Genomic DNA, 18,903 nt, shown 5'->3' with positions numbered 1-18,903 from the left:
TTAATTAATTTCATTTTAGCAGTCCTAATTAGATCATTTGGCCTAGCCATTGGTCTGTGGGTGGTACCGGTAGAAAGGCTAGCTGTCGCCCCAGCTGTTGGCAGAACTGTTTGAAACCACGTCAACCAGAAGTCCACGAATACTTAGAACATGGTCCAAGACAATAGCTGCTGTCTCCTTTGCTGAAGTTAATTTGGTGAGGGGAATAAAGTATGCCGCCTTCGAAAATCTGTCCACCACAGTGAGGACTATGGTGTTGCCACTGGATGGGGGTAACCCAGTGACAAAGTCCATCGATATGTTTGACCAGGGTCATGAAGAGACAGGCAGTGGCCGGAAAAGCCCTGCTGTGGGTTGATTAGAATTCTTAGCTACCGCACAGACCGGGCAAGGCAACACAAACTCACTAATGTTCCACACTATCGAGAGCCACCAGAACCATTGCTTGATTAAACCAATAGTGTGATCTGCTCCTGGGTGGCTGGCTAGCTCGGATGGGTGACCCCACTGTAAAACCTTGGTCCAGACCAACTGTCCACTTCAATAGTACGAAATGCCTTACGAATCATGGACTCCAGCCCCCCAGGTTATCCCTGCAACCACTCGTTCAGGTGACAGAACAGCAACTGGAAGGGTGGGTTTAAGTTCAACCTGCCTTAAACGTGACAGGGCATCTGCCTTTTCATTCTTGAACCCCTGGTGGTAAGAGATGTGGAAATCAAACCGGTCATAGTATAGTGCCCAATGAGCTTGACAAGAATTAAGTCAATTGCCGGACCTAATGTATTCTAGATTTTCATGGTCTGTCCAGACCATGAGCTTTTAGGCTATTTAAGCTTTTACAAATCAAACTGTTGGCTCCTCGAGTTACATGGCTAGCTAGAAAGATATAGAAGCAAACACTCACGATATTGAAATTCAGGCTCTGAGAGTGAGATTTGCGGAATTAAAGACAAACTTGGCCCGATAGTAACACTCATGCTACACAATTGGACTTGAACAGTCAAATATCTCAAATTGGACAAAGAAGTTGGAATACTTAGGTGGAAAAAATGAATTGCTAAATTAAAAATAACATAGTAGAGCACCCAATGACAGAATGGAGGAACAGACAGAAACCAAGATGGCAGAGCTATGTGGTTTTTTAAAGGTAAAGGAAGGTGAAGGTTATACAGTGTGTTAATTGCAGAACTCCTCTAGTAAAAAAATAAATAAATAAAGTTCTGAAAGATCAAGCCTCAGCCAGCTAAGAAAAAGTAATGTAATGCATTAAGTAATTCAACTAGTTATTTTTTGGGGGGAGTAACTCAATATAGTAATGCATCACTTTCAAAGAGAACTTTCCTCAACACTGACCACAATTATATGAGTAGCATAGAAGTCGCATCTTGAGTTTGCATGTTCTCCTCTTGTTGGCATGTGTTTCCTCCACATGCTCCGGTTACCCCGCAGTCCAAAGACAGATGAATTGGATAAACGGAATTTTCCGTAATGTGTGACTGGGAGAATGCATGGGTGTTTTCTAACCCTGAGAGTACAAATTGAGATGGATGGGCATCTGCTGTGTAAATTGATGGTTCATTCCGCTGTGGCGACCCCTGATGAATAAGCCTAAGGAAAATTTGCAAATAATTGGCCCTACACTGCTGTTTACAACATTTTTTAATTATTTAATAGTGGTTATATAACTGTAATCAGTGTTGAGTGTAATGCCTCACAAGTTTCATGAGTTACATAATAATATTACTTTTATAAACAATGAGTAAAGTAAAATAATAAAGCATTTCTTTAAAAAAAAATCTGTAATAATACATATTTGAGTGACTTTTTAAAAAATGTATTGCGAGTTACTTTTTACTTGAATTAATTAGCTTTAAAAAATTGTTGAATTAAAAATAACATAGTAATGCATGAAAATGCAAAAGCAGGCGGAAACCAAGGTGGCAGAGCAATGTGGGTTTCTTTAAAGGTAAATGGAGGTGTGGGTTATACAGTGTGATGTTAATTGCAGAGCTCCTCTATTTACAAAAAAATAGTGAAGGAGATCATGCCTTAGCCAGGTAAGAAAAGTATTGCACGAGTAACTTCAAAGTATGGTAATGCATTACTTTCCAGAAAAAGTAATCATTTTATTTCTGTAAAATAACAGAAAATGTACTGGAAGCTTATTACCAGGTTTTTGTACCATAATCTACAACACAAACCCAGACAATATAGATCACTTTAAACTATTAAAAACGTGAATAAAAGAAAGTTGAGTTGGAGGAGTAGGAAGTGTATCCTTTTAGTTACAGTAGGTATTTGTTTTCTGCCTTGTTCATTCATTCATTTTCTTCTCGGCTTAGTGCCTTTATTAATCCGGGGTCGCCACAGCGGAATGAACCGCCAACTTATCCAGCAAGTTTTAACACAGCGAATGCCCTTCCAGCTGCAACCCATCTCTGGGAAACACCCACACACACATTCACACACTCATACACTACAGACAGTTTAGCCTACCCAATTCACCTGTACCGCATGTCTTTGGACTGTGGGGAAACCCACGTGAAGGCAGGGAGAACATGCAAACTCCACACAAAAACGCCAACTGAGCCAAGGTTTGAACCAGGGACCCAGCGACCGTCTTGCTGTGAGGCGACAGCACTACCTACTGCGCCACTGCCTTGCCCTCTGCCTTGTATTAGTTATATTTATTTTGTTAGCATTATTTCTTGTGGATAGTAAATGCAACAATCTCATTCTTTCAGGCTGTGTGTGTGAAATTGAAACTTTGGACAGTCAACCTTTAGCAGTTGGTCAATTAACAAATTTTATTTTATATATTTATTTATTTTAATTATGTTCCTTCTCTCAGCTGTTCCTTCCATTTGCTGATGGTAGAAATACATAACTGAAGTGACGCTTAATTAGTATTTTGCACTTTAAAAATATATATTTTTGTTTATTTAATTAAGATATTTTTCTTAATATGTATTCTTTATTTCTTTTTTTATATATTCTTTTGTAAAAGGTTCATATGTATGCAACCAGTAGTTGATAATTATTATTTTTTTATATATATATATACTTACTGTTGGTGACTTTTGTTCTCAGTTTGATCTAGCCGTTCATACATTCCACTCAATGAAATTGGCAAAAGTAAAGTATTTATGATTTGTGCTGATTATTGTATCGGATTTGTATCGGTATCTGTTTGTACTGAATGCTGCAATAACGGTATCGTATCGGAAGTTAAAACGTTGTATCAGGGCCTCCATAGTTTAAGGTGATATATTGTCTGGGTTGGTGTTGTAAAATACAGCACAAAAACCTGGGAAAAAGCTGCCAGTACATTTTCTGTTATTTTACTTAGTTCTCTATATAACTTGTGAATTAACAGATATTTGTTACAGTGCATTTTATAATCAAAAGGAGTCATTTTAATGTGCTCATCTGTTGGCATGATTTCAGTGCTCTCGCAAACATGTCCACTTTGCTTTGATCAGATGCTGTTGTCTCACCACTGCCAATTATAATATTTAGCATGTAGCACAACTGCATACTGTTTACATATTCATTTAAACATCACATTCTAAGAAGCATTAGCAATATCAGGATTATAGATTTAAGTATCACCAGCCAGTGATGACACTAATAACCAATTATAATAAGTGTTTCCCTATACTGCCCTGCTTCCATTTTTTTAATAAAATCTTAATACCAAGTAATATCTATGAGATTCATTTTCATTTCAAGTCTTCACCTTAATCATTTTCAATCACTGAATTCCTTCTAAATCAAACTTTGTTCGTTTTATTTTTAATATTCCCTGTTCTTCTTTCCTTCCTCTATTTTTATTTATTTACTTATTTTACTTATTTGGGTAAGAAGCTTCCCATTCCTGATCCACTGAAGCTTTGTGCTCCGTAAATGACCTTCAATGCCAATTAAGTCTAATCAGATGTCAATTAGGTTAACCTTTTTACAAATTAAGATAGATTGAACATAATTAAGTTGTTGCAAAAAAGACTGAACAAACAACAAACATTAACAGACTATTCGACTTCCAATTCATTTACATACAAACCCCCTCAGTTCAAACTGAATCATAGAAAGATTTTATCTTTTATTAAAATAGCCTCTTCGAATTACTTTACTTATGTTATTTGGCCATTACTGTCTCTTTCCAGTGCCAAAGGTGATTTAAAAAGCAGAGAGTTCACTCAAAAATGTACATTTTCTTACTATTTACTCACCCTTCCAGATTGTCATGGGTTTCTTTCTTCTGTTGAATACACAAGAAAATATTTTAAAGAATGTTGGAACCATTGACATTAGGGCTGCACAAATTTGACATTGCAGTATTTTGTTTTGCTGCCATTTATTTTGAGATATAGATATAATTTCACTAGATACCAAGAATAGTTCCACTTGGAAAGAATTCGTTCATTTTCTTTTGATTTGGGATTATTCTGTTTTATTATTTGGAAGATAGAGGGGAATATTTTACAATTCAGTATCCAGGAACAGAAATTGACCAATTAAATGTGAAATAACACTGTATAGTCATTCATTCATTTTCCTTTGGCTTAATTCCTTTATTCATCTGGGGTCGCCTCAGCAAAATGAACCCCCAACATATCCAGCAAATGTTTTACACAGCGATGCCCTTCAAGCTGCAACCCAGTTCTGGAAAACATCTAAACACACTAATTCACACACATACACTACAAACAATAGTTTAGTTTATTCAATTCACCTTTACCACATGTCTTTAGACTGTGGGGGAAACCGGAGCACCCAGAGGAAACCTAGCCAGGACCTGAACCAGCTACCTTCTAGCTGTAGGCAACAGTGCTAACTACTGAGCCACCGTGTCACCCACACTGTGTAGTCTTCATTCTTTGAATAATTCAATGAATTATTTTTTATCAGAGTTACAAACAGTACAATTGCTTGTGCCTGAATACTTTTAACTCTCCTGCATGCTTACACTGGCCTTAAATCAGATGCAGTTTCACTCCATTAAGGTTAAACTCTTCAGTGAATAAAAAAATCATCTGGTTTTAAACTGTTGCTCCTGGTAAACTATAATCCTAACATGCAGTATAAACTCAACATTGCTCTTTGAGTGATGTGACTATTGCAGATGCGCAAATTGCGATATCGATGGTGATGGTGTTGTGCAGCCCTAACAGACATCCATAGCCAGAAAAAATGAATACAAAAATGAAAATATGTTTCCATTCAAAGATGGGAATTAGAATTATGCATCTAATTTTTATAATCATTTTTAATCACTGAATTCCTTATCAAACTTCATAATTTTTTTTTATTTAAATTATTTAACATTCCCTGTGCTCCTTCCTTTAACCATTTTTATTTATTTGGGTGAAGGAGAGAGGAAGCTTCCCATTCCTGATCCGCTGAAGCTGCGCGCTCTGCAAATGACTTTTAATTGTATTAAGGGCAGCTGTGACATGGGGCCGCGGCGTGGGGGGATTTTTGGAGGAGGGAGCGCTAAGCCTGCCCCCGGCTCATATCTGAGGGGTGTGCGGGGCCCTGATAGCACAGCGGAGCGGCGAGGGAGAGGGGGATTGGGAGCGTCTTAAGCGGCTAATCTGTTTGTGTGTTTGCTGAGGTTGGATTGAGCTGTAATGAGGGCTTCTGTATCTGAATATGCCAGGCGTCCCGGATAAAGAACAGAAAGAGGAGAGGAGTGCTGGGGTATGTGGCTGGGATGTGCCAGGTGTCTGGGCAGTGCCAGAGCAGTGCAGAGCGGGATAAGCAGGTGTTTCACACTGTTAATGTTTGTCTTGCAGCGGCAGACCGGATTTTTTTGCTCATCCTGCTCCCGCTCGAGTGTGGCTCTTTGTGATATGTGTATCTGCTCGTCCGTTTCTCTTATGAGAAGCACCGATGCCCTTTTTTTGTTTTTGCCGAATGCCGTGGAGTGACATTTTGGGCTGAATTTATGAATAAATCAAACTCATATTGAGAGGAAAAGAAATGTATATGTATATTACTTAAAGATTGTTTTACATTTATTTTTTACCATTTTTTTTTTACTTTTTATTTAAGATTTTTTTAATATATATATTTTTTAGAACAACCCCTTCCCCAACAACTTTGCCCCTTAAAGATGAGAGAATACATAAAAAATAATGATAATATACTTTTTTTTTTTAATAAAATGTAACCGACCAGTTTTACTGCACCATCCCGTTTTGAGCTGGGATCAAACTGGCAATTTTTTATATGGGAGTCGGTTGCTCTAACAAGGAGGCTAAAGACCATGTCCTGTAGGGTCTGTCACTAGAGCACCTTTAGAGGTCAGAGGCATGAGGTTTACCTGCGTAGCACTTCGCTAGCTGGCCAAGGTTACACTCACCCCCTGAACCTCACTCCCATCCCGGACGAGCCCTGCAACCAGTTCTACTGCACCCAACCAGGTCTGAGATGGGATCGAACCAGCAATTCTTTGTATGGGAGTCAGTTGCTCTAACAAGGAGGCTAAATGCCATGGACTCTAGCATCTGTCGCTTAAACATCTAGAGAGGTCAGAGGGGTGAGGTTTACCTGCATAGCACTTCGCTAGCTGACCTCTGTTATGCTAACCACCTAAACCTCACTACCATCTCAGATGAGCCCCCCTGGTATAACCCACCAGTCCTACTACACTTATCCCCTTTTGACCTGGGATCAAACTGGCAATTCTTTGAATGGGATTCAGTTGCTCTAAAAAGGAGGCTAAAGACCATGATCTTTGGCTTCTGTTGCTAGAGCACCTTTAGAGGTTAAAGGTTCTCCTCTCTCCACAGAAGAACGCTGGAGATCAGACAGAGTGACCATCGGGTTATTGATCACCTCCCTAACTAACGCCCCATTCAGCATCAACGCTTGACTGAAGACGTGTCTGAAGTTGGGGCTAACGTGATCGTCATAGCAGCATCAGCCAATGAAATTCAGTCAGTAATAGGCCACTGTCTAGCTGGTGTATTAGCATACAGGTATCTGATTGGCTGACGCTTCCATTGGCGCTTAAAAATTGAGCTACGAGCTAAAAGTGAGCAACGCCTCTGAAGCGGCGCCGACGGATCCACAATGCAGTTCGGCAATGCCTGACATCACCCATTCAAAGTGAACGGGAAGCGTTGATGCTGACGCCCCGTGTGAATGTCCATGTCAAAACATGCCCAATCAACTAAATTAACACAGGTGAACTCCAATTAAGCTGCTCAAACATCTCAAGAATGATCAGTGGAAACGGAATGTACCTGAGCTCAATTTAGAGCTCAACGGCAATATAATGAATACTTATGTTCATGTGAATATTTAGGTTTTTTTATTTTTAATAAAATTGCAACAATTTCAAAAAAATCTTTTTTCACATTGTCATTATGGGGTATTGTGTGTAGAATTTTGAGGAAATAAATTAATTTAATCCATTTTGGAATAAGGCTGTAAGATAAAAAAAATTTCGAAAAAGTGAAGCGCTATGAATACTTTCCGGATGAACTGTATATTCAGAGATGCAAGGTAATTGTAAATATAGTTTTTTGTTTTTCAGAAATTTTAAAGCAATCATAGCAAGACTAGAAATACACTTAAATACTTTTGAATCCACAAAAAAAGAGAGACATCCCGAATGAAAACCTGCTTCAGAGTGCTCTTGACATCAGACTGGGGCGATAGTTCATCTTCCAGCAGGATATTGACCCAAAGCACACCACCAAAATATCAATGGAGTGGCTTCACAACAGCTCTGTGAAGTCCTTGAGTGGCCCAGCCAGAGCCCAGACCTAAATCCTGTTGAACTTTTCTGAAGAGATCTAAAAACGGCTGTACACTGTCGCTTCCTATCCAACCTGGTAGAGCTTGAGAGCTACTGCAAAGAAGAATGGGCAAAAATTCCCCAAAAGACATGTGTGCCAAGCTTGGCATCATATTAAAAAAAAAATCTTGAGGCTATAATTGCTGCCAAAAGTGCATCAACAAAGTATTTGAGCAAAGGAATGCTTCTGTACATGTGATTTTTCAGGTTTTTTATTTTAAATAAATTGCAACAATTTCAAAAAATCTTTTTTCCACATTGTCATTATATTATTATAGTATTGTGTGAAGAATTTTGAAGAAATAAATGAATTTAATCCATTTTAAAATACGTCTGTAACATAAAAAATGTGGAAAAAGTGTAGCGCTATGACACTTTCTGGATGCACTATACCTTATAATATCATGAACACTATTTTCTTAAATAATCTTTACCATATGCAATTGTCTTGATATGTTATAGAAGTTCTGTAGCTTAAACAGAATTGTTTTGCAAAACATTAATCCACATATTTGAATTGATTTTTATAGAAATATTTTATATATTTACAGTATTTAAGTACACTGAAAGATGATTCAATTGGTTTACTTTTACTGAAGTACGTGGTTGCAAACAAGTTGTATGGGCTGAATTTAAACAAACAAATGAAGTTGAACCTTGCTAAATTTAACTTGTTTGTTTAAATTCAGCCCATATAACTTGCAACCTTTGGAAATCCAATGAACATTTTTCTTTTTTTCACTGTAATATTTAAATACAATTACATACAAATGTAAAGTAGTCTTTTACTTTAGTTTTCCTGCTGAAAAGTAATTCAAGTAACCTTGTAACTAATTACGCCCAACTCTGAATAGGAACATATTATCATTTGATTAAGAAAAAATACACTTTTATACACACAAATTTGCTTTAATCGTGTAGAAAAATCCCCTAAAAAGTTTGTCTTGCAATATGATTTAACCAATGTGCACCATAGTGAAACAAACCAAGAGAAAACCTATTAAACAAAAGAGATTTGAGACTTGACCTTGACTCAGGCTCAGCATCAGAGACTTCAAAAAAGGGGGACCAGAGCTTGTCGCACCTACAGTTCACTTCGTGTGACGTGAATATAAAAAAATAAAACCGCAGTTAACCTGGCCGTCCCGATCTCTCCTGTTGTGTTTATCAGCTTACAGACACATAGACTGAGTGCATTAGACAGAGCTCGCAGGTCTGTCTGCTCCGATAACTATAGCGTCAGCCCAGAAACACAGAGACAGACGTAAGAAGGGAAGCAAGAGGAAATGAATTGGAGATAAAGAAATATTCATTTCCCTTTTACTAGTCCTGCGTTTTGTTTTTTGTCTATGTGTGTGTTCTGTGGGATAAGAGCAGTTGGTGGTAGCAGCTAGTTACCTTTATTAATTGTTCCCTTTGATTTCTCCCTTCCTGTGTGTGTGTGTGTATGTGTGTGTGTATAAGTATGCATGTATGTCTGTGTGTGTGAAGCCTGCGAGTGAAGATAATGGAATGTACCGGCTGTCTGGCAGTGGTGAAGGGAATTCTGGGAGGCTGAAGAGAGAGTGTGTGTGTAGACAGAGGCAGCTGCTCCGTGCTGATAGTGCTATCTGATTGTGAGCGTGCCGTCTCCCTCAAAGGACCGCTCAGGAGAGAATAGAATGGAAGATCAAGGATGACAGCGAAAAAATGGCATTTTATCGGAAAATAGTTCAAAGTTTATAAATAAAATAAAGCTTTTTTGCAGCAGCAGGACTGGGGAGGACAGATAAAGCAGCAGTTCCGGCCTCTGTCCCAACTCGCCTTTCTCTCCGCCTTTCTCTTCATTTACAGAGATGTTAGTGTGGTTTATAATAAACCTGCGAGCGCAGATTAGAGCGGGGACTGAAGAAACGCGTCATCCTGCTTCTACTCTTCTAAATCGGCCTCCCTGCCGGTGCTTTTGCGCTCTGGCATCTTGACAAGGCTCACACATGAAGAAGATGCTTTATAGCATGTGTGTGCATCTGTGTGGGTGCTGATCTTAAGCATCTAGATTAGCGATAGACCAAATATTAAGATTATTGATAATCATTTTTATTAGAATGTTGTGGTTGCTTAAATCCAATTAAGTCTCTGAAACCCTTTGTGGCATACTTGATATGCTGTGGACAAAATGAATTTATTTTTATTATTTGTGTCTTTATTTTTCATTAGAAAATGTTTAGACTAACAACAGATTAATATATATATATTTTTGTATGATACCATATATTGACCAGGCATACTTTTTCTTTTTTACTGTGCTGCATACTTTTTAGAAGGAACTGCTGACAAGGGGGAAATAATAAGAATAAGAATAAATTTAGTGCAGGGGCTTTTGTTCCAGACGGCTGTCTAATACGAAGTCTAGACATGTCGCATGGAGCATGATGCTTGTAGAAGTTGTGAAATATATTAAAGATGCACTTAATTGTTCAGTTGTGGTATGCAGTGAAGGGTTGCAGAAAAGAAGAAGTATGTCAGGGGTACAAGAGCCAAAGGACTGCAGAATGACTGATAAGTGACGTTACACCAGAACTCCACCTGTTAATATCAGTTGTGTATATATGCTGGAGTCAGGGAAATGTATGTTAGTTGCGAACCTCTAATGTAATTCTTGTATTGCATTGGGGTAACGTAACCCAGAGCTCTGCCATCGAATTATTCATTTGTATCTAATAAATTACTTATATTTTTGGCATTGAAGAAAACCATCTCTAGACCTTTTCTTACTGAACATGCATGGAATAAGCTTGATATTCCAACAAATGCCAATTGCAAAATGTTTGACTTTCGTGTTGTGGTGTATGCATTTTTTGCTGTGGTATCTTAACTGATTTCTAGAAGTTTTTTTTTTTTCAAAATATCTTTATTGCAATAGCAAACAAACTGTTGAATCTTTACTTTCATTTATTCATTCATTTTCTTTTTGGCTTAGTCTCTTTATAATTCAGGGGTCGCCACTGCGGGATGAACCGCCAACTAATCTAGGATATGTTTTACGCCCTTCCTGCTGCAACCCATCACTAGGAAACACCCATACACTCTCAACCACACACATACATTACAGACAATTTAGCTTACTCAGTTCACCTATAGCCTATGTCTTTGGACTTGTGCGGCGAAAACAGAGTACCCCGAGGCAACAACACGGGGAGAATGCCAATGGTCCCACCCGAGGCTCAAACCAGCGACCTTCTTGCTGTGAGGCGACAGCGGTACCCACTGGGCCAATGCGACATCTATACTTTCTTGATGTTTTATTTTTAATGTTATCAATTTTTTTTTTTTTTTTTTATCTGGAGAGACTTTAAAATGTTTCTTTTTTTAAGTAAGTCCTTCCAAAATTGGTAAAATGTTTATCAAAAGTAAATCTTAAAGGTCCAGTATGCAAGTTTGACACCCAGTGGTTTAACTAGGTATTGCACCCCTTGTTAAAGACACTGTATTTTGTGACAAGATCCACACACGCGGCTGTCATTAACCCTTTCAGGCTCAAATTAAATTTTAACTGTTGCAAATCAGCAACGCCTGCCTGGTTAAAGGACCACACACACACACACACACACATACATCGCAAAACTTGGAAGTTTTTTTTTTCTTTCCACTTGACAAGCGGTATTATTAAAAACATCACTCTTCCACCAGTCCTTCATATTTGCGTCAAATATCCCAGTTTGTCACGGGGGCATGAATGAAATGTTCATGAGTGCTGAACTGCAATTAAAGTCGATAAATTAAAGATGAAACACCCAAAATTACATGAGACTCTGAAGAAAATGTGAACAGCCTGGTGACACAACTTTAAGCATTTTTTACTTTAAGCAAAAACTTTAAAGCACTTCACGTATTCATATTATTGTCTCATTCAGATTAAGGCAAATAACTATTGTGTGTTGGGGGGGTCTTATATTATATTTTATATATTTTACTGGAAGGCATTAAGTTTACAGGTGCCTGATAGTTGTGGAGCTATCGTTAATCATATTATTCCCTCTAGTCTAGTGAACGCATAAAAATCATCATCATAGCTTACTCGTTAATGTTGCTCACAATTTGAAAACTCCTGCTCTACATGACATAGCATGACTCTTTTTAAATGATTTTGTTCCTTAGGTGAGTCATCAGTTGGCCAGTGTGATGGATCTTTTCAGCACCAGTCTTTCTGTGGCTGGTGTTTCTCCTCCTGATGACCGTGTCATTGATGGTGTTGATTTAAGTCCTGTCCTCTTCAACGGCTCACTGATAGACAGGTAACCCTCTCAGAGAGTGTAATATACACTGTAAAAAATGCTGGGTTCCACACAATCAATTTGTGTTGGGAAAATATGAAAAAAATAATTTGACTTTTTAATTGACAAAATTAAAGCAGCTGATATTTGGCAGCTCCATCAAGGGTTGCATGCTGAATGTGCTGTTATAGCCTTTTGTCAGGGCTTTGAGAAGATTGCTTTGTTTTGGACTAGTCAAAATTGGATGTCCTTAATTTTTTTTTTGTTCCTTTGTTATGCGTCTTTGTCCTGTCACTGTCATTTTGTTGCACTGTGAAAACTTCTGTCATGAAAGCAAATTCCCTGTATATGCAAACATACCTGACAATAAAGCTTTTTCTCATTCTGGTTTTAAATGATCGGACAAGTGCAGTTGATGATGCATTAGGTTCTGTTGTGTTGTTTATCACTGACTACATTTGCATGGACATCAGTAATCGAATCATTTGACTTAATCTGAATAAATCAATAAAATGATTGAGATGTTTACATGAGTTGCTTTTTAAATGTTCTTTTCAAAATGCCGTTTTACATGTTATAACACATAATTTAATTAACATCGTTGTGTCACCTGGCTGTCCTCTGGCTTTCCTCTGGATTTTCAAGTAATTTTGGCTGTTTCATTTTTAATTTGTTGACTTTAACTGCAGTTCGGCACTTTTACTTTCATTCAGGAACATTTCATGCATGCCCCCTATGATAAACGAGATACTGGATGCGAGTATGAACTGCTGGAAGAGTGTTGTTAATGGAAGTTCATACCGCATGCTAAATGGGAGGGGAAAAAAACTCAGCATTTCGCGGTGTATGTGTCTGTGGTCTTCACTGACTCGGTAGGTGCAGAGAATAGTGCCAAACAGCCATGTGTGTATAGACTATCCTGTCGCAAAACGCAGCGAAAAGTCCTACAGGATGGTAATAGTATGATTGCAGTTTTTACATGTCTGTACAGTACTTAATAATGCGTTTAAAATTGACATACTCCACAGGTCTGATTTCTGTTCAGTTAGATTATGACCTAATTAAATTAATCAAAAATCTCTCTTTACATGGTAGACTCCTAATATTGTCTTAATCATATTATATTCGGTTTATTGGTGTCCATGTAAACATACAAACTAATTATTGTTAACTGTAGGTACAAATACTGACCAGAGGCACTGTTCAATAACACAAAATGCAGGAAAAAAAAAGAGAAAAGAAAGTTATGGTGTCCTTCTGAAGCCACTACCTGGGGGTTTGAGAAAGAGACCATCTGGTTGACAACACATATTGCCATAATGTGATGGGACAGAAGGATTTTACCACAACATTTGCGTTTCATTATCAACAGACCCATCTTCTATTACCGTGGCAACCAGATGATGGCAGTACGGATCGGTCAATACAAGGCACACTATTGGACATGGAGCAACTCAATGGAGGAATTCAACAAGGTCAGATATCGTCTTTTTTTCACAGTCAGCAAACCTCAAGTCAACATTTTTATGTATATAATAGGGATGCAACAATACAGATAGCTCACGGTTCAATACATACCTCGGTTTTTTAACACAGTTTTCGTTCGGTTTTGTTCTCATGGCTTGACACGTGTTTTTTTTTTTTTTTTTTTTTTTTTTTAATCTATAGGCAATAGGAACAGTAAAGGGTTAAGGAGAAAAAAATAAAAATGATTTATTGCAGTACTCATTGTTTTACTTAAAAGCCAAGGAAAGTACACTACTTCCTAATGTATTGTAAGAAAAAAATCTCACAGCTGCTGGTAGCCCATGTACATACACATAAAATCCTACACTTTGAAAATAAACATACATGTGAGGTTAATAAAGATAAATTGGCCATTTCAAATAAACATATTTGCACATAAGTTTACAGAAATAAACCATTTTAATTATCTCGGTGCTGAAAAAATGTAAAGCTGTAGTCTGTAACGCGGATCAAGTGCTTTTATAAGATTATTTATTGCTTTTATACGATTTATTGTTGCTATTTGGAGGACTTCATTATATTAGACAGTGACATTGCTGGGTGATGGCACTGCAGATGTGCAGTCATGGTTATACATGTAAAACAATGCTTGCACACAGTCATTTTTTTTCACCGTTTTTTTCTTTTATTGGCATTATGCTTATAAGGAAAACTGAAATGTACTTACACCGCAGATTTGAAAGACGCCGGCGCTTTCACGTACTGTTGCCTCACTTCGCCGGCGCTTCCTGGTACTGTTGCCTCAGCCTCACTTCAGCTTGGATATTTACTCGCGGGGAGGAGTTTTCTCATCTCAGATCATGGACTTACAGGCACACACAGTCAATTTGGAAAGATATAAAACGCAATTAATTATTTAAACGCAAAATCGAGAAAACCGTAATTCATGCGCGTATTGAACTGTGGAGGTCGTACCGTACGGTTCAACATTATATTGAGAACCGTGGCATCCCTATAACACTTTTCACAATAAAATGGCTTTAAAGAGCCCATATTATACATGAAATAGGGTCATATCCTGGTTGTAAGGGTCTCCAACAACAGTCTAATATGCATGCAAGGTCAAAAAACACTTTCATGGTCTTATAATCTGCATTTATTTTTACCTAATTATCCCAGCGACTCCTGTATGAATCGTCCAGTGATTCATTTGTTCCCAAACCCCTCCTTAGCGCGGAGCTAATCTGCGCTGATTGGACCGATGACAGTCTGTCGCGATTGGTCGACTGCCTTCAGTCAGAGAGGGAAATGGCCAATAGCTAATCAGCAATTTAAAAAGTAATCACAGTTCATACACGCTCGATAGTGCAGACGTGGATTTTAGCTGCCACACTATGGCGAGTGGATAGTGCCACGGATAACCGAACGAAGGAGACAGTCGTGTACTGGCCATACCACACACACACAAAAACACACACACACCTCCGGATGACAACGCTCCCGCTTCCGCCCGCACCCGCCAGGTTTTAGCCTGAGAACCCGCTCCGTTTTCTGCCCGCCGCGCCCGGTCCCGCTAGAGCGGAGAACACAACCAAAAATCACCCAGTATACAGTCCAGACAGCCAAGCTGTCGTTCGTTCGTTCGTTCGTTCGCTCGCTCTCTCTCTCTCTCTCTCTCTCTCTCTCTCTCTCTCTCTCTCTCTCTCTCTCTCTCTCTCTCTCTCTCTCTCTCTCTCTCTCTCTCTCTCTCTCTCTCTCTCTCTCTCTCTCTCTCTCTCTCTCTCTCTCTCTCATACGCGCGCGTGCGCACTAACACACACACAAGCACCACGCAGACTCTCTCTTTCTAATTCGCATAGCAATATCCGTGATATTGCTAGACAGCCCGCTCCCGTCCCAAATTAAACCCGTTACCGACCGCTCCCGCAATTTATTCGGAAATTTATTCCCGCGGCTGTCCCCGCGCCAGATTTCTGCGGCGCGGGAATAAATTTCCGAATAAATCGCGGGAGCAGAACTCTAGCACGGAGCTCCATAAACAAACAGCACGCGTCGCGTTTTTAACGTGACTCTGCACGCGATAAGATAAAATATCCAGTTAACCTGATACAGTACACGCGGTTACAAGTAACAAATCACAACTAAATACATTTGCAAGCAAGAGTAAACGAGGCAACAACTTTAACCGCACGTACTTACACTTGAGAAATGGAAGAAACCCATTCTGACGTCCATCAGTTACTCTTTACTGATCCTTCCTTTAACAAACTCAGATGAAGTATTCTTTGTAGCATGTAGCTTCCAGAAGTTTCCAACTGCTTGGTTATAATGCTGAGGTTTCATCTTTGGGTAGAGACTCAATATATCCATCTGCAGTGTGACTTCAATCGACCGGCATGTTTGTGTGCGTGTGTTTGTGGGTGTGCGTGTGTTTGTGGGTGTGTGTGTGTGTCTGGGTTTCTGCGTCAGAGGGCGGGGCCTCAGGTTTGAAATCTCCCGGGTTTGCGCGTGCACGTGAATAACTTGGTTTCGTTCGTACGTCATGGCGAAACACCTAATGAGTCGGTATCAAGGCGACTCGTTTGAAGCACTATGAGTCGACTCTTTTATAGATGAATCAACCGTTTTAAACACTGTATTCTTACAGATTTAAGCCTTAGCTGGATACTTCGCTTGACTTAGAGCTGTGTTACACACTACATGGAGGGGAATTTTCAAAAACCCATAATATGGGCTCTTTAACAATAAAAATAGCTTCAAAGCAGGTTTACAGATGATGGTTCTATGATATTACGGCTTTAATCTTGAGCAAATTGAGCAATTTAATTACTTATAATGCAGGTGTTTATTCTGATTTAGATGTATTTATAGTTTTGTCCAGCACAAAATTTAGTGCCACAATGAATTTGAGTTGATGTTGGGATTGTTCTGTAAAGAGCTTTAAATGTGTGTTTTGTGATTTAAACTGTACACAAGAAGTATTCACAAGAACAAGACTGATTGTCACAGGTAAAAAAAAAAAAAATGCTCTGGCACTTTTAAGTGTTCAAATGTAATTTAGAGATTAAGATAATAGTCAGTTGCTCAATTCTCACTCTACATGACTGGGAATATGGTTTGTTATCTTGAAGAGATAGTTCACCCACATCTGAAAAGTCTGTCATTATATACTCACCGTTCACTTGTCTCAAAACTGTTAGAGTTTCCTTTTCTGCTGAACACAAAGTAAGTTATTTTGGAAAATGTTGAACACCTGTAAACATTGACTTCCATTGTATTAATTTTTTTTCTATTTAAGGAAACTCATAAAGGTGTGGAACTACTTAAGGGTAAGGTGAGATAAGTAAACTAGCTAAGTTATTGTAGTATGGTGTGAGGTAAATGTTTTCAATTAGCAGCGAGTTCAACGAAATTAGTTTTTGGTTGTAGTTTCAATTGAAAAGGCTCTGGCTTGTGTCTAAATTGTGTTGGATTTACTTGAAAATTACTTATTTTGTGATAAACATTTTAACTGAAAAATATTTATATTGCAGTACAATTTTGGTTTTGACAATGAACAAAGAAGTAAAAGCTATTTGGTAGCATCAGGAGAAAGGAAACTTCACTAAAACTTCACAAGAAAACTTCACTATTACTGACACTGAGATTAAAAACACCTAAATTCGGTTATTCAAAATACTAAAAGTGAATTTAAATGCAAAAACATTTAAATGTTCAGTTGGAAAGTTTGAAGTTCATTTTTTATTGCTGAAGACAACTTATTAAAGAGTTAATCAATTCAAAATTCAAAAAAATAAAAAACACACTTCAAAGAGTGATAATCAACAGTAATACTTTTAACATTTTCAGTAACAATTTAATTTAGCTGTGTTAATAATACCTAAGTCATAAAACTTTTATAATCATGACATGACATGAAGGTGAATGAGATTGTATGCATGCTTCTTACTGTCATTAAGTGTCATTTGCTCAGTGTTGACATTAAATGCAAAGATGACATTGTTGTTTATGACAACTTGACATAGATACATTCCTCTGTATCAATTTCTGTCATGAAATCTTGACATCACAAAAACTTAGACATGACTGTCATAAAGCTATTATAAATGTGTCATGAATTTTATAACAGCTTCATTATTTTTTCCTCAACTGCAGTGGTACAAGCTGAATTTGTCATTAAAATGTCATTAATTGCTGTTAAACATTGTTAAACAACAAGTGAGTATTGAAACTTTTATTGACAAATACAGTTTGTTGCAAGGAAAATGTGAACAAAACACAATTGTGTTTATGACAAACAGAAGACTGGTTCAATGTGGTTCAAGCAATGTCATCTTTTTAATTAAAGTGCCATAAATGATCGAATGACACTTAATAACAGTTGCCATAAGCATGCATAAAATCTCATTCACATCCATGTGTCATGTCATGATTATAAATGTTTCTTATGAACACCCCTTCAAGTAAAGTGTTACCAAAATATCTACCTTTACTTTCCACAGAAGAAAGTAAGTCATATCATTTTGAATTTACATGATGGGGAGAAAATAGACAATTTTGGATCCTATAATACACCCGGCGCAATAAGTGTTTGGCGCGATTTTGTTGCTATTTTTTGACCAGCGCAACAATCATTTTCAAGTTTTGCACCACGCTGTTTAAATAGCATAATAAAAACAAGTTTAGATTTGCCCACCTATCGGGTTTTAGAGACGTATGCATCACCATATGGGGCATAGGAATAGGACGTGTGTTTGGATAATTAGGAACTTTGTTTTTGACCACATTTTGTTATTATTGTTCATTTATTCATTTGCTGGAAATTAAAACTGAATTTAGAAATAGTTTTGAAACAAATCTTTGTGCTTAACAAATTTAATTAAATATGTAGGCTATTGCATTGCTAATACAGACAGCAAGCTCTGTGGGGGGTTCAGTCATATTTTAACACTTCCCTGCCTCACCAAAAAATAGACACAAAAAGACAGAGTCTCACTCATTCGCCATCAGCAGCTAATAGTAATGACCCAAGCATACTGGACTCAAGTGAGCAGCGCTAGCAATACTGGAAACACAAAATGCAGGAAATACCAAGATAGTTACCTGAACTCTAGTTTTATTCCATTTTCTTAAAGCAAGAGTCCTTGACTCAGCCACAGTGCACCTTACAATATTTTTTGGTGGAAAAGGGGGTCTCAGGCACAAAAAAAGGTTGGGAACCACTAGACTAATGGATGTCTTCAGTGGAATGAGTTTCCACCGTTTCCTAACTCCACAAAAGTAAAGGAGTAAAGAGTAAAAGTAAAGTAAAGAGAAAGTAAAAAGGCCGAATGGAGGAGGCTCGTTCTTTATCCTTGTGCTGCAGATGGT

At 38.0% G+C, this 18,903-nt stretch overlaps 1 protein-coding gene across 1 annotated transcript in view; it reads left to right on the top strand.

Annotated features, from left to right (window-relative positions):
* The window catches only part of galns (galactosamine (N-acetyl)-6-sulfatase), a 90,343-nt gene that overhangs the window by 26,836 nt on the left and 44,604 nt on the right, over window positions 1-18,903 (top strand). Inside the window, exons 10-11 of the mRNA NM_001080641.2 lie at window positions 11,951-12,087; window positions 13,439-13,541. Coding sequence (NP_001074110.2) covers window positions 11,951-12,087; window positions 13,439-13,541 — 240 coding nt within the window. The remainder of the gene's footprint in view (window positions 1-11,950; window positions 12,088-13,438; window positions 13,542-18,903) is intronic.

Source organism: Danio rerio, chromosome 7, assembly GCF_049306965.1.
Source record: "Danio rerio strain Tuebingen ecotype United States chromosome 7, GRCz12tu, whole genome shotgun sequence".
Lineage (NCBI taxonomy): Eukaryota > Metazoa > Chordata > Actinopteri > Cypriniformes > Danionidae > Danio > Danio rerio.
The sequence above is the reverse complement of the archived record's forward strand: the minus strand, read 5'-3'. Positions and strand labels throughout refer to the sequence as shown.